The sequence below is a fragment of the Pelobates fuscus genome, chromosome 2, assembly GCF_036172605.1.
Source record: "Pelobates fuscus isolate aPelFus1 chromosome 2, aPelFus1.pri, whole genome shotgun sequence".
Classification (NCBI taxonomy): domain Eukaryota; kingdom Metazoa; phylum Chordata; class Amphibia; order Anura; family Pelobatidae; genus Pelobates; species Pelobates fuscus.
The window spans coordinates 102,045,299-102,073,148 of record NC_086318.1 but is presented as its reverse complement, the minus strand read 5'-3'; the positions used below and the strand labels follow the sequence as shown (position 1 = coordinate 102,073,148).

Genomic DNA, 27,850 nt, shown 5'->3' with positions numbered 1-27,850 from the left:
CTTCGGTAGGTCCCCGCTCAGAACTCAAGCTGGTTTTAGCTCATCTTGTGCCATTACAGAGAGAACATATCTGAAGCATATCAGACTGGTCCCACCCATACGGGTAGTCCAGATCCGAAATGCCAGCAAGTTCTCTCTGCACGAGAGATACAGCAACCCCAGACGATCGTTTCAGCCTTGTTAGGCATCATCAGTGAGGCATAGCTAATATCTCTCTAGGCACCGTGAGCAAGGGGTCCACGTCTGGATTACCCTTTAAACTTATGGAGAAAAAAAACGGGTCGCAAGAGTATTCTGAGAACGGACAGCAACTGAAATAGCCTGCCCTTCGGTAGGTCCCCGCTGTGTCTCTCGTGCAGAGGGAACTTGCTGGCATTTCGGATCTGGACTGCCCGTATGGGTGGGACCAGTCTGATATGTTTCAGAGAAGTTCTCTCTGTAATGGCACAAGATGAGCAAAAAACAGCTTGAGAACTGAGCGGTGACCGACCGAAGGGCAGGCTATTTCAGCTGCTGCCCGTTCTCAGTATTCTCTTGTGACCCATTTTTTCTCTCAGCATTTTATTAGTGTTTCATGGTTGTTGTTTTTTTGGAGGTTTAAGAATTGTTGGCTTGCAACAGCTGCAGATCTAGTACATCTACAATTACATGCAAGCCCACCCCTTCTTCACCAGCATAGGGTTTGAGGCTGTCTAATTACAGACTTCTCATTGAGAAATCTTTGCAAGGCAGGTGCTCTGGGCAATTGTCTGCCTCTTGATTTTAGCTCCATTAAGTTAGATTGCCAGGAAGTAACAGGACTGGCTGTCTGATTGACAGCCGGAAAGGGATAACAAGGTTCCTTTATACAAATTCTGATTCCTATAAAAATCATCCCTTTTGTAAAATGAAAAAAAGAGAACATACTCTTCACACATAAAGCATAGCTGAAACTGAAGTGTTTAATGTGTTTGGATTGTTCTTTTAGCAATCCCATGATTTGTACCGTTCTGTCAAGGGTAGAATACGATAATAATATATTGAGTGTTTTAGTAACATGGAAGAAAAAGTCAGTAAATATATTGTGTGTTAACTTGGTAGAATATTATTTTTCATGGTTATGAATTATAAGCAAACCACAATTTGAAGGGGGGGGGGGGGGGGGGAGAAATCAGTCAATGAATGCTGAGACACATAAAATCGCACTAAACTGTTATACTTCTAGTAAGTGCCACTAGAGCAAGAGTAGGCAACATTTGGCACTCCAGATGTTGTGGACTACATTTCCCATAATGATCATATATACATAAGGCTGGCAAAGCATCAGGGGATATGTAGTCCACAACATCTAGAGTGCCAAAGGTTGCCAACCCCTGTAACTAGAGCAATGTAAAACACATGTATGTGTTTCCAGAAAATACTGTTTCATTTTACGTTCTGAGATCTTCATTTTAAGTGAATATTGGGTGTTGTGAGGGCTTGTACTATTGCGTGCAGACAAACCAGACTCCTTCTTAACAGAGTTATTTACTAAAATTTAAATTGTGATGAATTTAAAGTGTATTCAAAGTGAATTAAAAAAATCACAAAACTGAAAACAAAGCTGAATCAGAGATGTTTAATTTGAATTCACTTTGAATTCCAAAAGAAATCACCCTTTAGTAATGAAATAAAAGTGCATGTTATTGTTTGCGTTTTATAAAAAGAGAACGTTTTGAAATATAATGCAGCCTTTTTATTCTACAATTGGTCCCACAATTTGAGCTAGATAAAATGAATTAAAAATGAAACTGGCTTCAATGGAGTTTTAATGTGACTATTTTGTGACTTTATTTTCTTAGCATGTCTTGTCATTAATCCACTGTCTACTAAATCTATCAAGCAACCCCTTACTCCACAACAACCGGTACAAAAAATGGGGTGTACTAGACTTACAATATGTCAGAAGTGTCTGTGTGACCTTATTGGCATTCTTTGTCACCAATATATATTTAGCCAGTGATGTCATATAATTCAGTTTGACTTTCATTAAACATTGTCCTTCAGCCTTCAAAAACTATCTTTGTCAGAAAGCAATTATCTCTTGAATCTGCTTGTTACAGAGATGTAGCATTACAGGGGGATAGTGTGTATATTGCTTTTTAATATTTCTTTATTCAAATTAGGTAGAACAGATAGAGTTAGAAGTAATTTATAAATTGCACATCTAATAGGCATATATTAAAAAAGGGAAAATAAGAAATTGCTATAGAATATATATATATATATATATATATATATATATGTATATATATATATATATATATATATATATATATATATAGTTAATACAATGTTAAACAAAAATCGGCACACCAGTCAAGCCATAAAACAAGAAAACAAGACATGAGGTTGGTTACTGGCTAGCGTTGAGGCTTGGATGTACTTGCGAAGCAACAACCAATACAGTTATGGTGGGGAAAGAATTGTGATTGAAAAGTCTGTGTCTGCTGTATACAACAGCTTTGAAACACAACTTAGGAAATGATGCAAAGCCAGTGAACCACTCACATATATATAACTGAATGTATTTTAAGCATTCATGCATTGCATAACAAATTAGAAGATTTGTGCAATAGTTACAAAATTAAAACAAAAGTAACACACGAGGAGTGAATAGAATTTTATTACTGACATTTATTGATATACAATACATTTTAATTTATTCAGCTGTACACACTTTTGCTGATCAATATTAAAATAAAAAGGTCCATATAGAAAGTGTATGTGTTGGCCTGTCACCAACTTTGCTTTAAGCAATAGAATTAAAAAACAATTTTATTTTTACGAAAGGAAAGAATAGGAAAAAGAATATACACAGCACAACCTGTAAGTATACCTACACAATGCATAGGTCTATAATGTGTGGTGCCTGGAATTCCAATTTAAAGGGACACTCCACTGCCTAAATACAAAAATATACGTTTAATAACAAAAATCACTATTTAGTAGATATACCCTAATGAAAACATGCATGCATTTAAATGTGCATATTTTCATTGTGAGTAAATCTAAAATGGCTTGCAATAGCTGCAGATCTGTTGTCTGAAGCCTTTGCAAGTCCTTCCCACCTAACCCCACCCAGGCTTTCTATGGCTGTCCAATCACAGGTTTCCCAGTAAAACTCAAGGTAGGTGCTCTGGGCAATTGCTGTCTCTTGAGTTTAGCTCTACTGAGCAGAGCAACCAGGAAGTAAGAGCATTGATTGACTGATTTAAAGCAGGTGGGAGGGGGGTGTAACCAGGTTAATTTATAGAAGTGCCAATTTCTATTGAAAACTGGACTTTTTGTTAAATAAAAAAGAAGATACACTCTTCACACATGAAACAGTCCAGCAAGCCAAAGTGCTTTAGGTATTTGGAGTGTTCCTCTAAGGATCAGTGTTAGGACTTGGAATAATTTTATTATAATAATAGGGTCTTTAAAAGTCCTATTTCAAACTGAAATATTTTATTAATTTAGCGACAGCAGGACTATACGCGGCTTATGGTAAGATAAATAAGAGGGATATTACATGGAAACACAGGATTGTTAAGGTCGCCAATGATCTATAAAAAAATATTCTATGCTGCTTCTTTTGAAATCTCCACTCCTAGCTAAAGAGGTGCTCCACTCAAAGCAGGATCTGTCACAAAACCTTAATGATGCATGCATTACTCAATTCTTTGGTCAGCTTAATGTAAGATCTTGACGAGACTGTATTTGACGGCAGGAACAGTTTAAAGACATGTAATATATATTCTGCAGACCTGCTCTCAGATATAAGACATTGGCTCCAGAGCAGATCTAGATACAGAGCAGACATAGAGTGGGCTCCAAAGCAGATCTAGACTAGAGAAACCATCAAACTGCTTCTCTTATCACCATAACAGAAAAAATATTTTTTTTGATACAGTGCTTTCAATCAAGTCCTGATCACCAATGGAATGGTCTAGTATTTATACCTGCTGGAAACATGGAGTGGCCAAATAGAGAAGTCATCCTAGTATCCTCTGACAATTTATCTCTTGCAATAACGGATGCCAAACACAGAGGAAGAGTTGAAGTGTTGGAATAGGATGAAACCCGGGAATGTATTTTCCAGAAAGCAAACATATCATTCAAAGGGCCTGTGCATCCACAATGTCCTATAACCCAACCCAGCTCCGGCCATTCTTAAAGCAACACTTTCACTTTCTAGAGGTTTTTTTTTTTATTGTTACTATTCCCCACTCCTTTTCAATATTTTCAATATTTTTTTTTTATCACAAACAGAATTTAGATTATTTTTTCTTATTTAGAGCTGTATGCATAGGTACACCAATTTACTCACAATGCAAATAATCAAAACGGTTTGATGGATTTGCGCACCTCTGATCTGGCTGTCCTCTCCCAAGGTCAGGTTAAGATTTCAGGCAGCAGAAAGCTCAGACACACAAAAGGTCGGAATGCAGACATCATTAACAGAGGAAAAGAAAAAGGGGACAACCGACTACTGATATCTTGCCAAAAGAGAAGAAAAGATGATGAATAACTAAAAGCAAAAGGAGTGCAGAATATGTGTATTGTAAACACGGTGCTGCTTTAAAAGGGATACAGAGGCACTGTAACTGCTTCATCTCATCGAACTGGTTATAATGCCTCGGGTTATCCCATTTTTAATGGATTAACACTAAACCCACAACAGCCTGTCTGCTCCGTGCAGCTTGCGATAATAAAGCATTATACTGAGCAACAGTGGATGGCAGTGATTGGTTGAGAATGTCAATCCTCCTAATATTAATCCTCCTCTCTCGCTTTCCCTTCAGATTGGTGGAACCCATATCAGCCCATCGTCTTGGTGTTACTTTTGATTCTGGCCTCGCCTTTGAGCCTCAAATCCGGTCTGTTGTCAAATCATGCCAATTCCACCTCAAAAACATCCCCCGCATCTGCCCCTTTCTTAAACAAGATGCTACTAAAGAGCTTGTCCATGCTCTAGTAATATCTTGCATGGACTATTGTAACTCTCTCCTAATTGGTCTTCCCAATAGCAGTATTGCCCCGCTACAGTCTGTAATGAATGCTGCCGCCAGACTGATTTTCCTCTCTAGTCGGTCCTCTCACACCTCACCCCTCTGTCAGTCCTTACATTGGCTTCCTGTTTCCTATAGGAGTCAATTCAAAGTGCTAACCCATACATATAAAGCACTGAATAATCTTAGCCCCTCTTATATCTCCTCACAAATCCATAGGTATGCCCCTTCTCGGTCTCTCCGCTCTGCCCGTGACCTTCTTCTGTCCGCTGCTTGTACCCGTATGGCCAAATCGCGCTTGCAGGATTTTTTGCGGGCGGCTCCCGTCCTATGGAATAGCCTGCCTACCGCCATCAGACTCTCCCCTAGTCTTCAATCATTTAAGAAGTGCTTTAAAAAAACTAATTTCTTTAGGAAAGCCTATGGCCTCCCAGACTAATCTCTACTCAGAGCACTCGACGCTCTCCTCCAGCTCTGCTTCACTCCCCCTATTTTGACTTCTATTCCCTGTCCTAATGTGTTTTATATCCCACCTCCTATAGACTGTAAGCTCGTTTGAGCAGGGCCCTCTTCAACCTATCGTTTCTGTGTTTTCTTCTAATTGTCCTATTTATAGTCAAATCCCCCCTCTAATAATATTGTAAAGCGCTATGGAATCTCTTGGCGCTATATAAATCGCAATAATAATAACATCTACCCATTGCCTATATGAATTGGTATGGCAAAGAATGTGAATTTTACCCTAGCCATGCCTCCAGTGGGGCTGGGCCGAGGGCAGCCAGGTACTCACAGGTTTAACACTGAAAAAAGGAGCCAGCACAGAGGCACTATAACCAATTCAATGAGATGGAAAGTGATGGGGGATAGCTTAAAAAAAAATAAAAAAATTAAACACCAATTTAACTCCGCTTTATGAAATGGTAACCTTGAAAATCTGCCTCGGACAACCTCAAACAAATGTGTAAATATTTCCCAGATTTTCTACAAATCATATTGAGCGTTTAACCACTTGCAGATATAGAGTGCATAATATATTTAAAATAAATTGGGGAGGATAATGTACTGCTTACTCTCAACAAGCACACATTGGCGGATCCAGAGGGGGGGGGGGCAACGGGGCAATTGCCCCCCCCCGTGAAAATATTGCTGCCCGAGGCTCTCCCCTGCCGGCCCATGCAGGGCTGGTGATATCCAAGCACCAGCCCTGCTGATTGCCATCACGAACCGGAGGGGAGATCAGTGATCTCCCTCCCCGGCCCACACAGGCAGATTGCTGGGCGGCCGGCAGGGGAGGGAAAAGGAGAGAGAGAACCCGGGGGAGCTATTACCTGCAGCTCCGCCGGGTTCTCCTCTCGCGAGCACGGAGCGTTACCATGGCAACGCTCCGTTCTCGCGAGAGTGAACTCTAGCCTGCGCTGCAGGTTAGAGTTCACTCCCCCACTAGAACCACCAGGGACTGGAAGAGAAAGCAATGTATCTCCCTCCCTCAGCAAAGGTAGGAAGGGAGGGGGGACATTAGCTATATTTATATAGTTATTTAATAATAAAACAAAATAAATTATCTTAAATCTGCCCCCCTATCCCCTCACAGTGTGTGTGCACCACACACAAAAATACAGCCCCCCCTTACCTTCACAGCCCCCCCCTTAAATACACAGCCCCCCACTTACATACACAGGTCCCCTTACACACACAGCCCCCCCCCCTTTACATACACAGGTCCCCTTACACACACAGCCCCCCCTTACACACACACACACAAAAATACAGCCCCACTTACCTTCACAGCCCCCCCCTTAAATACACAGCCCCCCACTTACATACACAGGTCCCCTTACACACACAGCCCCCCCTTACACACAGTGCCCCTATACACACACAGCCCCCCCTTACACACAGTGCCCCTATACACACACAGCCCCCCATACACATACTGCGACACACACACACCAGCCACTATCCCAGCAGACCCTCGGTAAGTTATCAAACTTTTTTTTTTTAAACGGTTTGACTACTTACACTGGGAGGGCACCACAGCAAATCCTGGCACCAAAACCACTACAGAGAGCTGTAGTGGTTATTGTGCCTGGATTGTTTCTTAAAATGATCTGCCAGTGCTCCTCCCGAGATTAGCTTCTGGATCCGCCACTGCAAGCACACAATGAAATATTGGCCACTTTGCTCCCTCTTTCCAAAAATGCATACATTTCGCTGCTCCAGGATACAGCTATTATGGAAATATTCAAGTATTCCACCTTGACAATCCTGCATCTTTAACGCAACTTAAACTACCCTTCCAACAGCCTTTTTTTCCCACCAACTCATCCCACTTCTCTAGATTTATACACTACTTAGGACAACGTCCACGCAAAAGCCCCTTCACACTTCTGGTAGCTTTTTGAAGACTTCTGGAACCAGGTAATGATGTACATCTCTACCATATGGAATTTATTCATCAAAACTGCATTGCAAAATCTACACTGAAATAGCCCTAATGTGAATATAGAAGAATGGAAGAATAGTTTCAGAGCTATTTTGTGACTAAATGTTGATGTTTGGAATTCAATTTGCTCCAACTTTGTAGTTTTTATAAGGAGAAAAAAAAACAAAAAAAAAAAAAAAACACACATTATGCAGATATCTATTCCAAACTACAAAAGGAATAGAGCCGGACATCACCTGAAGGCAGAATATTACAGGATTGCAGTTCATGGTTTAATCTATCCAGAGTTGAAGAGTTCGTTTAAGCTCTTCTCTATTTCAATACAGGACATTGTCATATCTGCATAATGTGTGTTTTTTTTTGTTTGTATTTTTTTCTGGGCTCTACCCACCCACCCTGGTTCCTTCTAACTATATAGAATTCTCAGCTGTTTGGAACCATAGCCACTCACCTCCTCATTCCCTTCACATGCCATCAGCTGCTGCAGTTATACTATTAACTCTCTCTGCTATCACATACAAATCCCTCTGCTACCTCGTGTCATCTCCCCAGTTTAAGCTTTAGATTGTAAGCTCACGGGCAGGGTCCTCTCTACCTGTTGTATCGGTCTGTTATTATTGTGTTTGTCTTTTCCCCCCAATTGTACAGCGCTGCGGAATTTGTTGGCGCTTTATAAATGCCAGCAATAATAATAATAATAACTTACATGACATTAATGTCAACTGGTTTCTGGACTGCCTTCCTGCCAAATGTTGATTTTTATTTTTTTTAAATGACTTCCCATGTGTTTTATTTCCTACACTTTCCCATTGCCTCCGTTGTGAGCACACCCAAGGTCGTTGCACCAATCTGCAGTGTGGTGGAACATGTGCTTTAAAGACTGGCATAAGCAAGCACAATTCAAGATTCAAGGGAAATAAATAGATTGGTATAAACCATGACAAACTCCTCACGTTCAAGTGCAATAAAGAAAATACAGCTCCACAACATTGCATATAATTTTAATGAAACAGATGTACAATGTCTGCAATCAACATTTTATAATGAAATGTCAAAACAGGTTACTTGAATGGTGTAAGGTGCAGCTCCATGCCATGGTTTCCGAACTGCACTCCATAATTAAAAAAACCAAAATAAAACCAAATAATCACAAGCACATGCCACTTTACAGACAGTTTACTAAAGCACAGACCATAATTTGTTTATTTATTTATTTATTTTTAAATAAAAACAATATGTAGACATTATAGACAAAATGAGCATGTAAAAGTCTTCCCTTTTATTTTTATTTATTTTTTTTAATAAAATATTCTTCTTTATAAGATCCAATGAAAAAATTCCAGTACTTAAAAAATAAAATCCCATGTGGGTAAAGAAAAATTCATAAAAAGCATTTTCCGAACTTAAATAGCGGCAAAGCTTATGAATATGTGAAGACTCAAATACCAAATAAGCAAAAAGTCTGTAAACCTTGTTTTCAATGAAAAAACACTGGTTAATATTTAAAAGGTCAGGAACCGGGGTGCTACAAACAGATTGCTCTGCAGGTAATGGATGCTCGCTTTCTAGAAATAACTGAGTAATTAAGACTTAAAACACAATAGAATAATTAGACATTGGGCTTATTCCTTAAACAGTAAGTTGCAGAGTTGAAAATGTTACAGTGAAATAGAAAAAAAAAAAAAAAGTTTTGAGTGGAGGGGGAAATCCACCAAGTCAACTTTTTGGCCTGAACAGAATCAATTTGTTAACTTACTGTTATGCACCATTAAACGTATAAATCACAAAATATGTTCCTAATTAAAAACACAGATTTGAAGAATCAGGAAGGCAAGTGTAGACAAACCCAGTGCCCATTTTAAAATACATTGAGGTGACTGAGAAAACATCTCATTCTTTCAGTGCTTACATTGTGGTCACAATTGGCAGATTAGCACACAGATTTGTTTTTAAAAATTAGGATGGGGGGGGGGGGGAGGTTTGCTGTACGCATCTACAGACTTCAGACACCATAATGAAGGTATATAGAGATTAATGCCACTCATCAACAAAAAAGTACTTTTCCTTTTAAATGTTCTAAAGTGACTTCCGTGCTGAAGGGGGAGAGAGGGGTGGGAGGGGAAGGGGGAGAGAGGGGTGGGAGGGGAAGGGGGAGAGAGGGGTGGGAGGGGAAGGGGGAGAGAGGGGTGGGAGGGGAAGGGGGAGAGAGGGGTGGGAGGGGAAGGGGGAGAGAGGGGTGGGAGGGGAAGGGGGAGAGAGGGGTGGGAGGGGCAGGGGGAGGGGGATAGATAAAATGCAATGTTAAGTGATGTTCTAAGAAAAAAAAAGGGGTTTAAGTGTCATTAGCCTGTAAAACAAAAAAAAAAAAAATGTTGGCAAAATTATTTTGAACAAAAAACAGGAAAAAAAAATGCAAGACAGCAGCACACTCCTTTTTATACACAGCATTTTAAGGCAAGATTATACAGTTGGTGGAAATGGACTTCCTAGAAGCTTGTCTAATCTGTGGTCTTTGGAGCATTGAAGTTAACAGCTAATTTTCGTGGTTTCCGTCTGCTACCCGAGCCTGGGGTTGTTCTGTTGTGAGAAGTCTTTGGACCAGATGAAGCACCTTTATCAGGCGTAGTGTTGGGAGTGGTTTTAGGAGACACCAGTGTGGTGGAAGAAATATCTGTTACTGGGCTTCTAACATCAGGGATCAGCTGAGGATTATTTACGAGACCCTGGGAAGTATTTGACGGCTCCCTGAAGTCTGTTTTGTTCACCGCTACCCTTTGCTTTGTTACCTGGGGTAAAAAAACAGGAAAATTAATATAAAACTAAGGTATACGTAATTTTGTTTTATTTTTCATAAGAAAAAACAACAACAACAAAATATAATTTTTTAAAGGCAAATTGATTTGCTAGAAAACAAATTATATAAGATTTTGACTCCCAAAAGTTATAATTTAAAACTAAAATATGTAATGCAGTAATTAAAAAAAAAAAACATTCAAAAAGTTTTTGTTTTTTTTATCTAAATAAACAGTGCAACAAAGTTACAAAAAGTATATAAATAGAATTGCCATTAAAAACAGACCTTTATTACAATGCCTAAACACTGCAGCCCGATTCTCTTTACGGTAGTAAGTCATCAATCTCAACTACTTTTGTTTAATAAAAATGAAGCAATGCTCGGCTATCTCAGTGACCTGTCAGTCCAATGCTTCGAACAAAGCAGCATTAGACTCACACTCCATTAAGATTGCAAAAATAAAAAACAGTGCCGTTTATAAATATCTCTGCTTTGCTTCCTAGCAATTCCAATTATTATAAATATTCAATTCTTGGTCAATATGCCTGGCACACATTTCTATTTTTAAATTGAATGCAAGATGGCAATACCTAAAGCATTTTGTAATTGCTTACCTGTAGTGGTATAAATTGGTTGTGAGTACCAGCTGCCATTTGCCCCACCATGGGTGTGTTACTAGGATAAGAACCTGGACCTGGATAAAAAGGTTTGCCATGAAGCGGCATTGAATTTCGCCATGAGGTTGCTCCAAAGACATGTGGTGCAGACGGGATCAAATTTGCTACAAAATTAAAATTTTGTTAAGTAAAAGTTACAACACAAATAAGCAATTTTTTTTGTATCGCAATTTATCTACATTAAATCCCACTGTGCTATTGCTGTTGGATAACTACTCTTGCTAACCAAGACACATACCTCTGTTATTTTATTTTATTTTTCTCTAGCCTATAGCCTACAATTTATTACACTTTTTCCCCCAATCCAACGCTCTGCATTGGGGAACGGTTGTGCATGCACATTGAGTGTCGTCCACATCAAAGCAGCTTCCCCAAAAGAAAGCAGTGAATCAATGCTGCAAAACCAGGTGACAGTTTTACTTTGTCATTACAGTGGAAGCGCCTTCAGTGGCTGTTCATAGAACATGACTTGAGTGGATCTTTAACTCTGGGAACATGCTGTCTACTCATGTGCAGAAACAACCCTACAACCAGCCTTTGACACAATCTGATCACCAGTGACTTTAAAAGCAGAAAATCTAGAAGTCAAACTTACCCGTTTGCGGAGGAAAAACTGAAGGGATTGGTCCTGTAGATAGAGTGCCTCCCAAATGCTGAAAATTAGGAAACATAGGTGGCGGTGCTGCATATGGGAAATTTAGTCCAACTGTACTCTGCACAAAGAATAAAAAAAAGTTAACTAAATAAAAAGGAATGCCCGTTAGGCAGAACATTAACTATATAGTCTATTTTTTGTGGAAAAGGGGAAGTGAGTGCACATGTAAATAATGCCAATGCATAAAATAAAAATAAAATACATGAGACAGATGGCTTTTTCATTTCTCAAGGATTGTTTGTTTCACAAATCTTCCATGCCAAGACTTTACATAGTACCCATGTTATGGAGTGGACAATAAATTGCCGATTTTAACTTTTAAAAAAAATACAAAAAATACAAATGTGCATTGAATTCCATTACAACTCCAGGAATACAAATTATGTATACATGGAAACCGATATTTTGAAGAATTGGCACATACAGAAGAACACAAAGAAACAACAAAGCATCATTGTGGAAAAGTGTAATGGGAAATGAAAACATGTAGACAACATTGTAGCGGAGGGCAGGTATTAAAGACCACAATCTCCGCTGGTTCCACGAGTACATCCACAGTCAGCGCTGAAGGGTAAGACAAATCCCCAAATCCTCCCAATAACCGGACGAAACACAGTCTGGGAGTCAACTAACTCGTTTTATTCACAGCTGGCATATTTATACAGTTCCCCATGCAAGGGGTTTCCAGACAGTAAATCCAGGGGATTTCTCCCATCATACATTGTAACTTTCCCAACAGGCTGTGCTGCACGAGAAGGATACACCCACTAAAATGGACGATTAAGTGGATTATCCCCTCGTGCAGCAGAACTGACAATCTATATTAAAATACGGTTTTCACATTTTATTCGGTAGATTTAAATGACCGAACGTTCGGCAGGTAGCTGGGGTCTGAGCGCACCTTTCGTGAGAATACCGCTCAGATCCCGGCGGAATTGACCGAACGCCGCACAAATATAACTTTACATAGAAGTTCCCCTCAATCTGTCGAACATATCCAGGGGAACGATTCTACCGAAAAACCGGGCTCCCGAATGGCTTGGAAGTGCAGCGGTGCTCGCATCATCGAGTAGCCGTTTTTGGTTCCAGGCACTCGACGACCAAGCACCGCTGCCAAATAGACGAATCCAAGATGGCCGACCGCCGCATGGTCGGTAGTCGAACGACGGCCACCCAGAATAGTCTATAATTACCGATTGCAACATTGTTGCAATCGGTTAACAATTGCCACACGACCCTAAGTGTGTGGTCTATCAGGGGAGCCCTTATTCGTTCGGCGAACGGCTTAAGTCACCGCTGTTCGTCGAACGAAGTCTTTGTATGCTGGTAGCTTACGGCTGCCAGCATGCGAATCGCCCTAACATAACACATACACAGCAAATATACATGGCACATAATACAGCCTCCAGACAACCTTCCCAGATTATAGTTCCACAGTGGCTAGGTTTGCCACAATGCTCCCCCAAAATCAAGCCGGCATACACAGTCTGATCCCAACGGATCGGCTTGGGGAGGTCCGGGAAAATACTCACAGATCACTTTTCAAGTTCAGTTTGTCTAGATAACCCGTCGGCGTTACCGTTTTGCTTCCCTGGGCGATAGTGTATCGTAAAGTCAAAGGGCTGCAGCGCCAAACTCCAGCGCAGCAGCCGGCCGTTGTCTCCTGCTACACGGTTAAGCCACACCAACGGGTTGTGATCTGTGAGTAGGGAGAAAGGTTGTCCGTACAAATAGGGCTGTAATTTCTTAAGGGCCCACACCACGGCCAGGCACTCCTTCTCAATGGCGGCGTAGCTTACTTCGCGTGGTAATAGCTTTCGGCTCAAGTATGCTACGGGGTGTTCTCCGCCATCAGGTCCAACTTGGCTCAGCACTGCCCCCAATCCAAACATTGAAGCGTCTGTGTGGACAAGAAATCGTTTAGTTGGATCAGGAGCATTCAGTACTGGAGCATTGATTAGTGCCGTTTTTAGTTGTTGGAAGGCCTGGTCACACTCTGGGGCCCAGATAACCTGTCGAGGAAGATTTTTACGGGTCAAGTCAGTCAGGGGTTTGGCCAGGGCGCTATAATTGGGTACAAACTTCCTATAGTACCCGGCGGTACCTAGAAATGCTAACACCTGGGTTTTCGTTCTAGGGGTTGGCCATTTAGCTACCGCTTCTACTTTAGCAGGTTCGGGTTTCTGTCGCCCGCTTCCCACCCTGTGGCCCAAGTACTGCACCTCTGCCATCCCTATATGGCATTTACTGGGTTTCAGCGTCAATCCTGCCTCTCCAATGCGATCGAGTATGGCCCCTATGTGTTGTAGATGTTCGGCCCAGGTCTGACTGAATATAGCTATATCGTCTAAATAGGCACAGGCGTATTCCTGGAATCCATCCAGTAGCCGATCTACCATCCGCTGGAAGGTTGCCGGAGCGTTTTTCATCCCGAATGGCATGACCCTAAATTGATACAAGCCAAACGGGGTGACAAACGCCGACTTAGGGATGGCATCCTCGGCTAGTGGAATCTGCCAGTATCCTTTGCATAGATCTATGGTAGTGAGATACTGACCCCGTGCCATCTTATCCAGCAGCTCGTCTATCCGGGGCATCGGGTAGGCATCAGACACCGTTTTGTCATTTAGCCTCCGGTAGTCGACACAGAAACGTGTCGTGCCGTCCTTTTTGGGTACCAACACTACCGGCGATGCCCAGGGGCTATCTGAATGCTCGATCACCCCTAGCTGTAACATTTCCGCTATTTCCTTTTCCATGTGAGCCCTGACGGCTTCAGGAACGCGGTACGGAGTCTGCCGCATGGGTAGCTGTCCTGGGGTTTCAACTCGGTGGGTGGCCAGCTGAGTGTACCCTGGTAAATTGGAGAAGGTAGCTCCTTTCGCTACGATCAACTCTTGTACCTGGGCACGCTCCTGTGGGCTTAGCCGCTCCCCCAGCTGAACCCCCTTGGAGGGCTCGGTCTGCTCCTCCGGTTCCAATAGGTCGGGTAGGGGTAAATTCTCCTGATCCTCCGAGGCTGAGGCGCATATCGCCGCCACGTCCTCTATCCTCTCATGGTAGGGTTTGAGCATGTTCACATGGAGCATGCGTCTCTTCCCTACCCCTGAGCAGGGGCCAATCACGTAGGTGGTGTCACACTTCTGTTCCACCACCTGGTATGGGCCTTGCCAGATGGCCTGCAGCTTGTCTGTGCGGACAGGTTTTAAAATCAAAACCTTCTGTCCCACCTGAAAGCTGCGGTCCCTGGCTCCCTTATCGTACCAACGGCGCTGGCGTTGCTGGGCCGCCTGAAGGTTGGTGCGCACCTCCTGAGTCAGCGCCTCCAGACGGTCCCTGAACTCCAGCACGTAGGATACGATAGGGGTTCCATCTGGGCTACTCTCTCCCTCCCAATGCTCTCTAATGAGATCTAATGGTCCCCGCACCCTCCTCCCGAATAACAATTCAAACGGGGAAAATCCGGTGGACTCTTGGGGTACCTCTCTATAGGCGAAAAGTAAATGGGGTAGAAAACGTTCCCAGTCTCGGTGTGCCTCCCCAAACGTACGGAGCATTTGCTTTAACGTACCATTAAATCTTTCGCATAAACCATTGGACTGGGGATGGTATGCGGAATTTATTATGGGCTTAATGCCACATATTTTCCATAGTTGCTGAGTGACCTCGGCGGTGAATTGGGTGCCCCTATCAGATATTATTTCTTGGGGAAACCCTACCCGGGAGAATATTTTCATCAATGCCTCGGCTACTGTCTCGGCATGGATATTTGAGATAGCTACGGCCTCGGGGTATCGGGTGGCATAGTCCACTACCGTCAAGATATACTTTTTACCGGAGGGACTGGGTTTGGATAGTGGCCCCACTATGTCTACGGCCACTCTACTGAACGGTTCGGAAATGATCGGGAGGGGACATAATTTCGCTTTGTGGCGGTCACCTCTTTTGCCTACTCGCTGACATATATCACAGGACGTGCAGTAGTGTCTCACATCTTTAGAAATCCCTGGCCAGAAAAATGCATGTGTCAATCTATATCGGGTGCGAGTCACCCCTAGATGTCCGGATAAGGGTATATCGTGCGCAATCTTAAGTAGCTCGGGCCGGTACTTTTGGGGAACCACTAACTGTTTGGTAGACACTGTGGCGGACCCCCCCACTCCTCGTTCTGCAATGCGATATAGTAGCCCTTTTTCCCACGTATACCGCTCCCCCTCTGTCCCCGCTTGGTCATTGCGTACCCTGTCCCTATACACCTGTAATGTGGGATCTGCTTTTACCTCGGCTTCAAACTTAGCTGGGGTATCCCAGGACATACGTATCGGGTGAGGGTCTTGGTCTCTTACCTGAGCCTCAGAGTGTGTAGGTGGAGCCGTGGTGCGGGCTTGTTGCCGGGTGGTGACTGGTTGTGCCTCTTGGTAGGGAGCTTGGGGAACAAAAGCAGAGGTCATCTGTCCTAGGTCATTCCCCAGTACCACATCCGCAGGTAGGTTTTGCATGAGACCTACTTCTACAACTCCCTCCCCCACACCCCAATTCAAATGTACTTTAGCAGTGGGCAAACGGTACACTGCTCCCCCTGCTACCCTCACGGCCACTGATCCCCCAGTGTGAGCGGTCCCGGAAACTAGGTGGGGTGCAATCAAAGTGAGGGTGGCTCCGGAATCGCGAAGCCCCTGTAACTCTTTCCCCTCCAGCGTTACCAGCTGCCGATGATGTTGTCTGTTGTCAGTAGCTCTGACCGACATCACCTCATGTAATACTCCTAGTGGTTCCTCCGGTTGTACACTCCACAGTTCTTGGGCCGCTGGTTCCCGCTGATAATAGTGGGCTGCAGCCCTTGGGGCTGGGTTTGGTCGGGCTTGGTTCCAGGTGGGTCTGCCCCGGTTTTGGGTGCATTCCCGGGCTATATGCCCCCACTGTTTGCAAGAGTGGCACTGGATATTGGCACGGCCGTTGTACCGGGAAGCCGGTGGTACATTCCCTGGGGCCGTGCGAAAAGGGGTTGTAGTGGGACTTGGGGTAATGGGAGTGCTGGGTGACCCCGTGGGTCGTGGGTAGCCCTTGGAGAGGGTTACCTGATGTCTCCTTGCGTCAAAATGCTGGTCGGCCAATTGTGCCGCCTCGGTTAGGGTGAGAGGTTTCCTGTCTCTTACCCATTCTTGGGTCATTGGAGCTAGTCCATCAAAAAATTGCTCCAGCAGTAGTAACTGCCGCAATCCTTCCATGGTCGTGGCTTGGCTCGCTTGTATCCACCCTTTGGATGCTTGGTCTAACTTGTGTGCCCACTCGGCATGTGAGTCTTTCTCTGGTTTCTTTAGGTCTCTAAATTTTCGCCGGTAGGCTTCTGGGGTGATGGCGTACCGGTCTAGTATCGCTCGTTTTACTTTCTCATAGTCCTTGCTGTCCTCGCTGGGTACAGCGCGGTATGCATCGGCTGCCCGCCCTGCTAGTCTGCTTGCCAGCAGGGGGACCCATGTGGGTCGTGCCAAGTCATGTAAATCACACAGCCTCTCAAAATCTTGTAAAAACCCATCGATTTCCTCCTTCTCCTCGCAAAATACTTTAAATGCTTGATAAGGAACTTTGGGTGGTACCTGGCTGTGTGATGACTCGGTCGTGGTCCCGGTCCGAGGGGTTGCATACTGTGGGCTGTGTGCCATCACGTACTCCTGCACATTCGCCATTACTAGGTTCATCATGTCCGCTGATATAGGCTGTGGTAAAAATGCCAGCCTGGTCCTCATTTCTCTCTCATAGAGCGTTTCTTCCATGACTACTGGGGGTGTAGCGCTGCGGGCTTGGTCTCCCTCCATTAGCTCGGCAATTAGTACAGCCTTAGGTTTGCTGCTGGCTACTTTACCCCTGGCTTCCAGTAGATCTTTTAGTGTCTGTTTCTTTAATTTAGAATAATCCGTCTCCATTCACTTCGGTAGTCGGTTCTTTCGTTGGGTTCTGCTTGCCATTCCTTTTCCTCCTTCAGCAGTTACGATTTGCACGAATTGCGCTCTTTCGGCTGTAAGGTCGGATCCCGTCGCTTGCCACCAATTGTAGCGGAGGGCAGGTATTAAAGACCACAATCTCCGCTGGTTCCACGAGTACATCCACAGTCAGCGCTGAAGGGTAAGACAAATCCCCAAATCCTCCCAATAACCGGACGAAACACAGTCTGGGAGTCAACTAACTCGTTTTATTCACAGCTGGCATATTTATACAGTTCCCCATGCAAGGGGTTTCCAGACAGTAAATCCAGGGGATTTCTCCCATCATACATTGTAACTTTCCCAACAGGCTGTGCTGCACGAGAAGGATACACCCACTAAAATGGACGATTAAGTGGATTATCCCCTCGTGCAGCAGAACTGACAATCTATATTAAAATACGGTTTTCACATTTTATTCGGTAGATTTAAATGACCGAACGTTCGGCAGGTAGCTGGGGTCTGAGCGCACCTTTCGTGAGAATACCGCTCAGATCCCGGCGGAATTGACCGAACGCCGCACAAATATAACTTTACATAGAAGTTCCCCTCAATCTGTCGAACATATCCAGGGGAACGATTCTACCGAAAAACCGGGCTCCCGAATGGCTTGGAAGTGCAGCGGTGCTCGCATCATCGAGTAGCCGTTTTTGGTTCCAGGCACTCGACGACCAAGCACCGCTGCCAAATAGACGAATCCAAGATGGCCGACCGCCGCATGGTCGGTAGTCGAACGACGGCCACCCAGAATAGTCTATAATTACCGATTGCAACATTGTTGCAATCGGTTAACAATTGCCACACGACCCTAAGTGTGTGGTCTATCAGGGGAGCCCTTATTCGTTCGGCGAACGGCTTAAGTCACCGCTGTTCGTCGAACGAAGTCTTTGTATGCTGGTAGCTTACGGCTGCCAGCATGCGAATCGCCCTAACATAACACATACACAGCAAATATACATGGCACATAATACAGCCTCCAGACAACCTTCCCAGATTATAGTTCCACAGTGGCTAGGTTTGCCACAAACATGTAAAGTATTTGTGTTCTGAACAAAACAGCACATTTCTTATGACAGAGTGTTCATAGATTACACTAGTTTATTCATACACCCAGTGTATGTATTGCGCATGTGTGATTCATTGTATAGTTTGTAGCATTATACGCTTTAACAGCATACGCAATCATTTCAGAATAGTTTTCATATTTATGCACTTGAAGATCGTGTGACAAGAGCTACATATATCATACACGTAATGGTAAATAAACAGGTTTGCCTTGTCTTTTGGGGATTTAAATATTGAATTCACTTATTGTCACACTAAAATACAATCTAATAGTGCACATATATTACTATTAAATTATGATCCACTCCATAAACATAACTTAGATGTTCAATGTAGCATGCTTAGAAAATACTGGAAACAGATTTAAAATAAAAAAAATAAAAATAAAAATTTAAAGAAAATTTAGATTTTCAGTTGCTAAATGTTTTTTTATCACTATACAACCTCAGAAGTTCTACTCAAAAAAATGCCAGTTTAACTCCCCATTTGGATTTAACTTTTTGTTTCAAATTAGGTTCACTTAACCCCTACACTACAGCAATCATCGATTGCTACAATGGACAATATTCTCAAACAGATTTTTTTTCTGATTTGACAGACTTTCAGTCACGTTTGTTTGTTCGAGACGAAAATCAGTGGAAATTCTCATTGATCGCTGAATTTCAGGAGACTGTTCCACTCTGTGGCCCACTAACAGCCAGCAGGCAAATAGTTAATATAACCCTCTGTATTGTGAGGTTTAGATAAACCATTGAAGCACTCATTCTCTCTAAAGTTCTCCCTAAAGTAATTTATCAAGTTATTTAATATTTACTGCCAAACTGGCAATGTACTAAATAATAGTTTTGCAAGGGGTGGCCCATGCCTAGCCTGGGCTACTCTTGGACAGGCAGAATTACAGCGAATCTGGTAGTTCCACCACCATCTACCAGTAGAATCAAGTGTGTTTAAGATGCTCGACACATGATTTCAATAGAGAAGGGTGCGGGAATCTCTTGGCAAAATTACATAAACATGTAACCAACACCATTAACTATTAGTACAGTATTTAAATATAAAGTGATTTTGGAATCGAACACTATGAAATTTTGTAGATGGCCAACTCGAACAAAACAAAAAGGTAGTTTGACATGCAAACAGGAGTCTTCGCCATTTACCAGTCTTTGCAAAGCAAACAAAGCGGCTTTCTCCTTTGCTTCGTTTTCTGCATGACACTGAGGACCATGCGAGATGAAACCATTTGACAGCTTCACTTGACAAACGGTCAAACCCTGCAACAAATACACACCACAACCACAGAGGAAGAAAAAATAAATAAAATAAGGAGGGAGAGACTTAAAACAGGTCTGGTCTGCAACAAGTGGTGAATGCCAGGTACAACAGAGATTTGCAAAATGGATCAATATACAAAACGGTTACTAAAGTCACCAAAGATGCAAAGTGTATAATACAAATATATAGAACTATCAGGGTTACTGAAGTGATAATAAAAAGTGAATTTTAAATTTAAGACCAGAGTAGCCAAGATGAAATAGCCGAGCGAGAATTTTTCCAGTTCAGCTATTTTGACCTTAAACTTGAAACTCACGTAGAATTCTACTTTAGTAAATAACCATGTATACATATCTAATCTACAAATAAAAAAGGGTGACACACTCAAAAACTAGTATGTCATACCTTAATGGTAATGTTGAGATTAAATCTGTTAAGCATCTTAAAGCAGGGTAACAAAAAGTAACAAGCACTCCAATTGGATAATTAGATTGTGATAATGATATTATTCCAGTACCTTACAGGAATGTGGATAGTTCTTGACATTTGAGTTACCCTGTACATAGTATGCATGAATAAAATCAATACAAATACATACATACACACACACACACACACAGACATTACCTGCGGAGTTCGTAAATATGAAAACTCTGGTGGGAGCATTCCCACTGTGGTGCAGATACGTGTAAGTTCAGACACGGGTGTTCCCAACGGTGGCGGCTGAGGAAGCAGTGGTGGACGTAACAGTTCTTGGTTGGGAGCATTGAAACACTGTCCTGGCCCTAAAGGTCTGGTCAAACGTACAGCTGTAACGAGCAATTCATTCAAAACATTACAATTCACATATCAATAGTCGGAGCTATAGAGCATCAACTTAAGTAATTACACTGCAAACTGAAGAGAAACTTCAAAGTATTCATTAGCACAAGATGGATAGATAAATCTAAAAAATCATTTTTTGACTTTTTTTGTAAATAATATTTTTGGGTTGTTGAAACCAAACCTTCCCTTGAGCGAGTCCCTGTTCAGTTCTCAAGCTGGTCTTAACTTATCTTGTGTTAAAACACTGCGTACCTGAACCATTCAAATATACTGCGGTCTATTTTTTTGTTGTTCTACATTATAAAAAGGTTTTACCCTAAAATGCGATTAGAAAACTTTAAATTACAAATACGCTTTTGAGAATTAAAACTGCTAGCTATTTTTCAAAAAAAAAAAAAAAAAAATTATTAAAGCATACAAAATAAGATTTTTCCTGAAATTGCCTTCTAAGTACATGCAGATCGCTTTTTTGAAGCCCAGACTACATGTGGCTGTCCAATCAGAAACTTCCCAAAGTGAGTTCTTTGCAAGGCAGGTGCTCTGGGTAATTACTGCCTCTTGAGTTTGGCTCCACTAAGCCAACCAAACCAGGAAGTAGCAGGACCAGAGGGATATACCACAGTTATTTATAATATAAAAAAAAAAAAAAAAAAATTTCTATTTAAAACAAAAGGGCCCACACATCATACATAACGCTGAAGCTTTAAAGATCTGACTGTTTTTAGATTAACTTTGACCAATTACTTCAAGCACTGCCCAGTGTTGATATGTAATAAAATCCAAATGTTTATGTCCTTATCAATAAAAAAATAGAAAGTTACCAATTTGCTTTGCTTGCTTGTGCAGCATAGGTACTGAAGGTGGATCTTTCTTAGTCTCCTTGTGCTGCTGGTCTCCAGGTTCCGTACTATCAATCTTCAAGATCTCCTTCAGCATTTGTGTTCCTTTCTGAAAGATCAAGCAAAATAAAAAGCAATCATAACCTACCACACTTTGTCCTGTAGGGATAAACAGCCTTGAAACAATCATTTATAAACAAATCGCCATTTCAACCCACACATCAAGCTCTGTATTTTGAAGGGGAAGTTTAAAACCCAATTTGTGACAATACCCGTTATGTTTAAAACCCATCTAAATTCTAGCACTGAATTAACTCCAAAATAAGAGTAGCATGGATTGTAAAACAGAATATACAAATACTTTTTTTCCCACAGAACATCCTACCACGTCACTACTGCTTAATGTCTCACATGGTGAGATGTTTATTTTGCACGAACACACACACACACACACACACACACACACCTATTTATAACTAAAGAAAATCTATTTGATTAACTATAACCATCTTTTTCTGTCTAGATCTTCTAGAAACTTGTCAAATGGCAAGTACCAGTGGTATTTTCACAGTTCTTGAATTGTTGGATTGAGTGACTTGTACAGTATATGTGAAGTATATTCTTTAAAGGGACCCTGTAGTCACCAAAGCTACTTTAGTTTAATGAAGAAATTTAAGTGTATAAATTGTGCCCCAGAAGTCTCACGGCTCGATTCTCTGTCATTTAGGAGTTCAATCACTTTTGTTTTTGTTTAGGCAGCCCTCCCTTCTGGCTGTGACGGACACAGACTTAATTTTAAAAAAGGTTCCACTTTCAATCAGACTAAAGTTTTGTCTCCTGCTCTGTAAATTGATCTTTAATTACATACAAGAGGTTCCTGGAGGGTCTAGCAGACTATTAACCGGGCAGAAGATAAATTCTAAACGAAACAGAATTTGCAATAAAGGAAGTGTAAACATTAGTGTTTAGGAAGGCATTGCAAGTCACATGCAGCGAGTTGTGACTAGGCTGCATAAATAAAGTGATTTAATTCCTCAATTACAGAATTGTGCAATGAGACTGCAGGGGCATGATCTATACACCAAAACTCCTGCATTAAGCTTAAGTTGTTTTAGTGACTATAGTGTCCCTTTAAGGATGCTTGTAACTGGACAGTAACAGACACTATATTGCCCATTTCCAGACAGATATTTTCTATGAATTGCCTAAAAGCAGGGCTAGTTCTTGCAGTGAAGCTCCAGGATTGTGGTAAAATTTCAGGCCTTAAGAGGTTGAATGGGAAACAAAAAGATGGTTCCAAAGAAACAGATGCACGGTCAAAGAGCTAATGGCAAGTGAAATTGATCCATGGCTAGTAGAATATCACCTCTGGTGATTTTGCCATGGACCATTCAAGGTTTGCAGTGGCAAGTAACTTAAGTTTAGTATAAAACAGGATACTGTAAGTTGACAGATTCTGTACAGATCTTCTCACTCAATCATCCCTCAGGCTGTGGCTTTTACCAAAACTGTACAAATACATGTGTGTCACTTCTCCACCATGCAGGTTTTTCCCCGTATAGTCCAAGTTTAGGAAAAATACAGTGTTGCTTAATGACCACAACCATTTAAAAAAAGAAGAAATCGTATTTATATGATAATTACGAACCATGGCAAAAGACTGTGGAGATAAGTGTTCCTCGGTAGTGTCTTTGGCCTCTGTGAAAGCAGCAGGCTGGCCTCCTTGTTCTTTTGAAATATTCAGGGATGCAATAAAGTTTTCAAATTCATTGTTCAACTAGGAGAAAAACAAACAAAACAGATGAGCATTTGTGTAAATTGTCAAAATTCATCATAGACAATCCATATATAATGTCTTGTAATTAGAGAAGACAAATGCACAGAGAACATGGCTCATTACCTTTCCATCTATGCTGCTAGGAATAATTTTATCCATCTGACTTTCAGACTGATGGTCATTTCTCTTCAAAAGCTTGACCTGTTTACCAGGCTTGGAAACATTCTGCAACAGTACAGATACATTTACAATCCCACTACTTTAAGTCTGCTTGGAAACATGTTCAATTTTAATTTTAAAGCAATGAAATTAAAATATTTCACACCCTTCATGTTTTATACCTACAGTGAGGGACTTATTTTAATGAACAAACCCCCCTCTATTCCATTCAAAATAGGTCCTATAATATTAAAAAAGGCTCTAAAATCTTCACTACCAAACCACGGCTTTCGTGGCAGGCGACACGGATTGGTTTGGTTAGTTGTCAGGGTGCGTTTAAAAATAGCATGCATCCATAAATACACAAGCTGTTTCTATGCCATCCAGCTGACAAGATGATTTTAACTTTACTTTTGTGTAGAAAGAAGTTACAATTAACATTTGTTTGGGGTTTAAAATTCGCATGAGTTCATAGCCACAGATTGCCAGTAGAAAATAAAACACAACTGAGAAAGGCAATTGAGTGATCTGAATACATGGAGAGGGAGTGAGAAGGCCTAGCGAATATTGCCAACAGATCATTTGCATGTGACTTTTATATTGAAAGAATCAGGATTGCGTATAGTAAATCTGGACTGGATATAAAAGGTCTGCTGCTCAGTAGCATTTGACGTAAAAGAGTAGAAAATAGCGGCACCTTGAGTGATTGGCAAAATTACACTGAACTGAGGTAGTGGAGGATTTATTTAAAAAAAAAAAAAAAAAAAAAACCTGAAACGTAGCTAGTTATTTGTTTTATGTATAATAGGAGATATGGGAAGTTTTGGTATTTTATGGTAGCCAGCATTTTCTCATTTTAGCATTTCTGCATCCATAATGTAAAGGTAATTGCAAACTTGTGAAAATAATTCAGTTCCCTTTGAGAAATGGCAAAACGTCTCCAGAAACATGTACGATAACACCAGCATCAAGGTAGTTTACCTGTATGTTTAATTCTTCCTGCTTCTGGTTTTCATTCTTTGTAAACTTGAAATCGTCTTTCACTAAGATATATGAAGTTAACAAATTAAATTTTCTGCACATTATTGTCCTGAGAGAAGCACTTTAATAAAATGGGTATATTCTGCAAACGTAGTCTAACTCTACAAGCATGTAGTATTTCTTTTTATTATTTTTATTTATTTTTTTAAATCACAGGGGATTAAAACAAAAATAAAAAAAATAAAAAGCTTGGAAAAGCTGCATATCTCGTCTGCAACCTTTGCAAGACAGGTGCCTCAGGTCTCCACTGAGCTAAATAAACCAGGATACAACAGGACTAGATGTCGAATTGAATTTCTGCTGAAATGTGCACGGTCTAAAATTTTAAACAAAGCATTTTGGAAAGCTAAAGTGCTTTAGGTGTATGGAGTGTTCCTCTAACACTTTATCATGTGATTCCATTTTTTTCTTTTAAATATATCTTAAGGATTGATCAAAGGACACCAATATGAATTATAGCCAGAGAAAACACTTTTTTAATGCTTCTTTTCTACCAGGAGTCTACCATGAATAAATGTTATAGAACCAACAACAATGATTGACAGGGAGGCAAGACTGAGACACCCAGTCACAGAATAAAAAAAAAAAAAAAAAAAAGGAATTGTGGATTTCTACTTTTCATTTTAGTTTTTTTTTTCCATCACTCATAAATACATATTCTCCTTTAACTACAACATCCTCTGCCCAATCAGTGGCCACAAACATGTTTCTCACCCAGACTAGATGTAATCTTATTCAGATGGCTTACCTTTCCGTACAAGAAATAAAAAATAAAAACACGGTGCAATATTTTCCAACTTACTTTTCCATCCAGACTCCTGCTTTCTTTGCTGGCACTTTGGGAGATTCTCAGCAGAGCCTGATTTATGAAATTGGTTACCATCATCAGGCTTGTTTTCCTGAGGTAGACTAGCACCCTATAACAAATAAAAAAAACTAAATGATTTCCAGCCTGTATACTTCAAAACATTTTAAAGATGTGCCATAATAAACAAACCTTGTTGTGCATGTTTTGATGCGCATGTTGTGATTTTCCAGATCCTTGTAGGGACTGCCACACGTTGCAATATTCGTCGTCTTGTTTTTGCGGAGTCTAAAGACAGAAAAAAAAAAAAAAAAGTAGTAACATTAGCCAAGAACAGATGTGTGGACCGTGCTTGAACTCCGTCTGCATTCTGAAAGATCTAAAACATGATGAAACGACAGAACAAAAAGGTGCACAAGTTTAGACAATAAGATTTCAGATAACTTGCCTTTTGCTTCTGATTCCCAGCAGAAACAAATCCTTTCTGTGGTGAGCCAGCACTTCCCTGATAATGCGGCTTTCCATTTTGCTGAAGGATAACAGAGAAATCAGTGAACTGGTAAATTCTGTCGCTAAGCAGTTTAGTCCCCATACAGAGACTTTCATACGCAGCTCAGACATGGCTGAGAAATTAAAGGGAATCAACAGTGTTGTGTAAACATCACAGTTTAACCGCCAGACTGGGCAGTCAAGTAGATGTTTGTTTTACATGTATTACCATTTGCATAAAACATTTGTGCTTTTTGAAATTTCTATTTTTTTTTTAAGTCTCGTAACTGCATACAGTCTGCTGTGAAAATTCTGGTGACATTCGAGAATGCAAAATGTACACAATGTCAATCTCCAGCTTTGGAAAACAAGGATGTTTCAATGCATTTTCTGCATTCCTCTTTATTACAATATGCAAATTATTCTTTCATGTAGTTTATAAGCTTGTGGCAATGTTTGTAGTCAATTAAAGGTAAACTCCCCATTTTGTTTTACATATGGCAGCATAATAATGCTATAGCAAATAAATGTGGAGGCTCACCTTAGTAGGAATAAAAAGGGAGCGTGGAGAGTGGTTGAGGGCTCCCAGGTGGCCTTTTTGTGATCCTCTTGCAGAGACTTCAGGGGAGTAAGAGTCATAGTGATTGGATGTTGCCTGTGGTTTTACTACAGCAGTAAGTTTCTGACCTCCAGTTTCAACACGATAACCGTGAGAAAGATTGATTAAGGCACTTGTCGGCAAACGATAACCTCTAGTCTGAGAACATCTAGTTTTAAAAATAAAAAATTTAAATTTATTTCACAAACTACTTGAAAGTTTGACAGTTTACTGTACATCGATTTAAACCTAAAACTATACCTTAATGTAAGCCCACCAAGGAATTCTTCATCAAACAATACCTCGAGAAGCACATCCATGTCACGCTCAGCTTCAATTACATAGATAGAGATTGTTATGCAATTTATATACAACTAATTGACAAATTTGTGAACAAAGCATAGAATCTTAACATTCCAGAATGTTAACACAATTTCATTTTAGCAGGGATGATTATTCAAACATGACTTGCCCAACTATACTAAAACTAAGGAACACGTTCTCAAATGTTTTTTTTTTTTTTTTTTAATTCAGCTGCTTTAATGGGCAGTGCTTATAACATCAATGAGAAGTTCATCATACACTTTAAAGTCTATATGTAATATGTCCAGAAAAATAAAGGACGGAAAAGAAAAAAAACACACACACAAAAAAAAAAAAAACACTTTATTCATAGCCACCTCCTTTGATGCCAATAACAGTCCCTCTGAGACCCAGTGGGACAGAAAAGCTCTCTCGCACGTTAACAACTCGATCAAACAGGCGGAACTCAGCATCTCGGTCCGGAACCACACCATGCTGCTGCTGAAGGGGCTGTCACACAAAAAAAACTTGGAAGTGAAATATACTGCACATGGAACAGTTCGCAGCAACTACATTTACAGCCCACCCACCCTCACCCCCAAAAAAACGATTATGTTATATGTTGTGAAAAATCTAAATTCCTAGATCATTAAGATCACAGCAGAAAAGTTTTAAATATGCTCCATCAAAATAATTTTGCAGTACAATATTTGCATCTGTGGGGCATTTTACATTTTCAGCAATCATACAAAACTAAAAACTATATTAAAATGCAATAAAACTAAATTAAAAACATGATTATTTTAGTTCTACACCGTGGCAATTTAAAATAAATTAAATTAAAAGAAACACATTCAGCCACGCACATTGCTTCCCAACATGAAAAGTAAGCTTTGCCCCATGTCACAGACTTCTGTTTTGTGCACAGTGCCAAACATAGTGACATGGGGAAGGGGTTATAAAGAATAATTTGTTAGAAGACTAAACTTTACAGTATGGAAACAGCTTGCAATATCAATTTTGTTTAAAAAATAAAAAGCCACTTATATTGGAGATGGAGCAACATTATTCTTTTATCAAGCTGGATAACATTTTTAGGGCTGGCTGCCCTCATT

At 41.0% G+C, this 27,850-nt stretch overlaps 1 protein-coding gene across 2 annotated transcripts in view; it reads right to left on the bottom strand.

Annotated features, from left to right (window-relative positions):
* Positions 1-9,722: 9,722 nt before the first annotated feature.
* The window catches only part of XRN1 (5'-3' exoribonuclease 1), a 55,591-nt gene continuing 37,463 nt past the window's right edge, over positions 9,723-27,850 (bottom strand). The window contains exons 29-43 of one of the 2 annotated variants that reach the window (XM_063442505.1): positions 27,113-27,245; positions 26,694-26,763; positions 26,376-26,601; positions 25,794-25,874; positions 25,538-25,633; positions 25,343-25,457; positions 24,481-24,542; positions 23,464-23,565; positions 23,212-23,340; positions 21,546-21,672; positions 20,527-20,708; positions 19,785-19,898; positions 11,522-11,639; positions 10,864-11,030; positions 9,723-10,241 (exon numbers count right to left, since the gene is read on the bottom strand). In XM_063442505.1, the coding sequence (XP_063298575.1) occupies positions 9,954-10,241; positions 10,864-11,030; positions 11,522-11,639; positions 19,785-19,898; positions 20,527-20,708; positions 21,546-21,672; positions 23,212-23,340; positions 23,464-23,565; positions 24,481-24,542; positions 25,343-25,457; positions 25,538-25,633; positions 25,794-25,874; positions 26,376-26,601; positions 26,694-26,763; positions 27,113-27,245 (2,010 nt within the window). In that variant the 3' untranslated portion in view covers positions 9,723-9,953. The remainder of the gene's footprint in view (positions 10,242-10,863; positions 11,031-11,521; positions 11,640-19,784; positions 19,899-20,526; positions 20,709-21,545; positions 21,673-23,211; positions 23,341-23,463; positions 23,566-24,480; positions 24,543-25,342; positions 25,458-25,537; positions 25,634-25,793; positions 25,875-26,375; positions 26,602-26,693; positions 26,764-27,112; positions 27,246-27,850) is intronic. The other variant, XM_063442506.1, reaches the window with a different exon arrangement.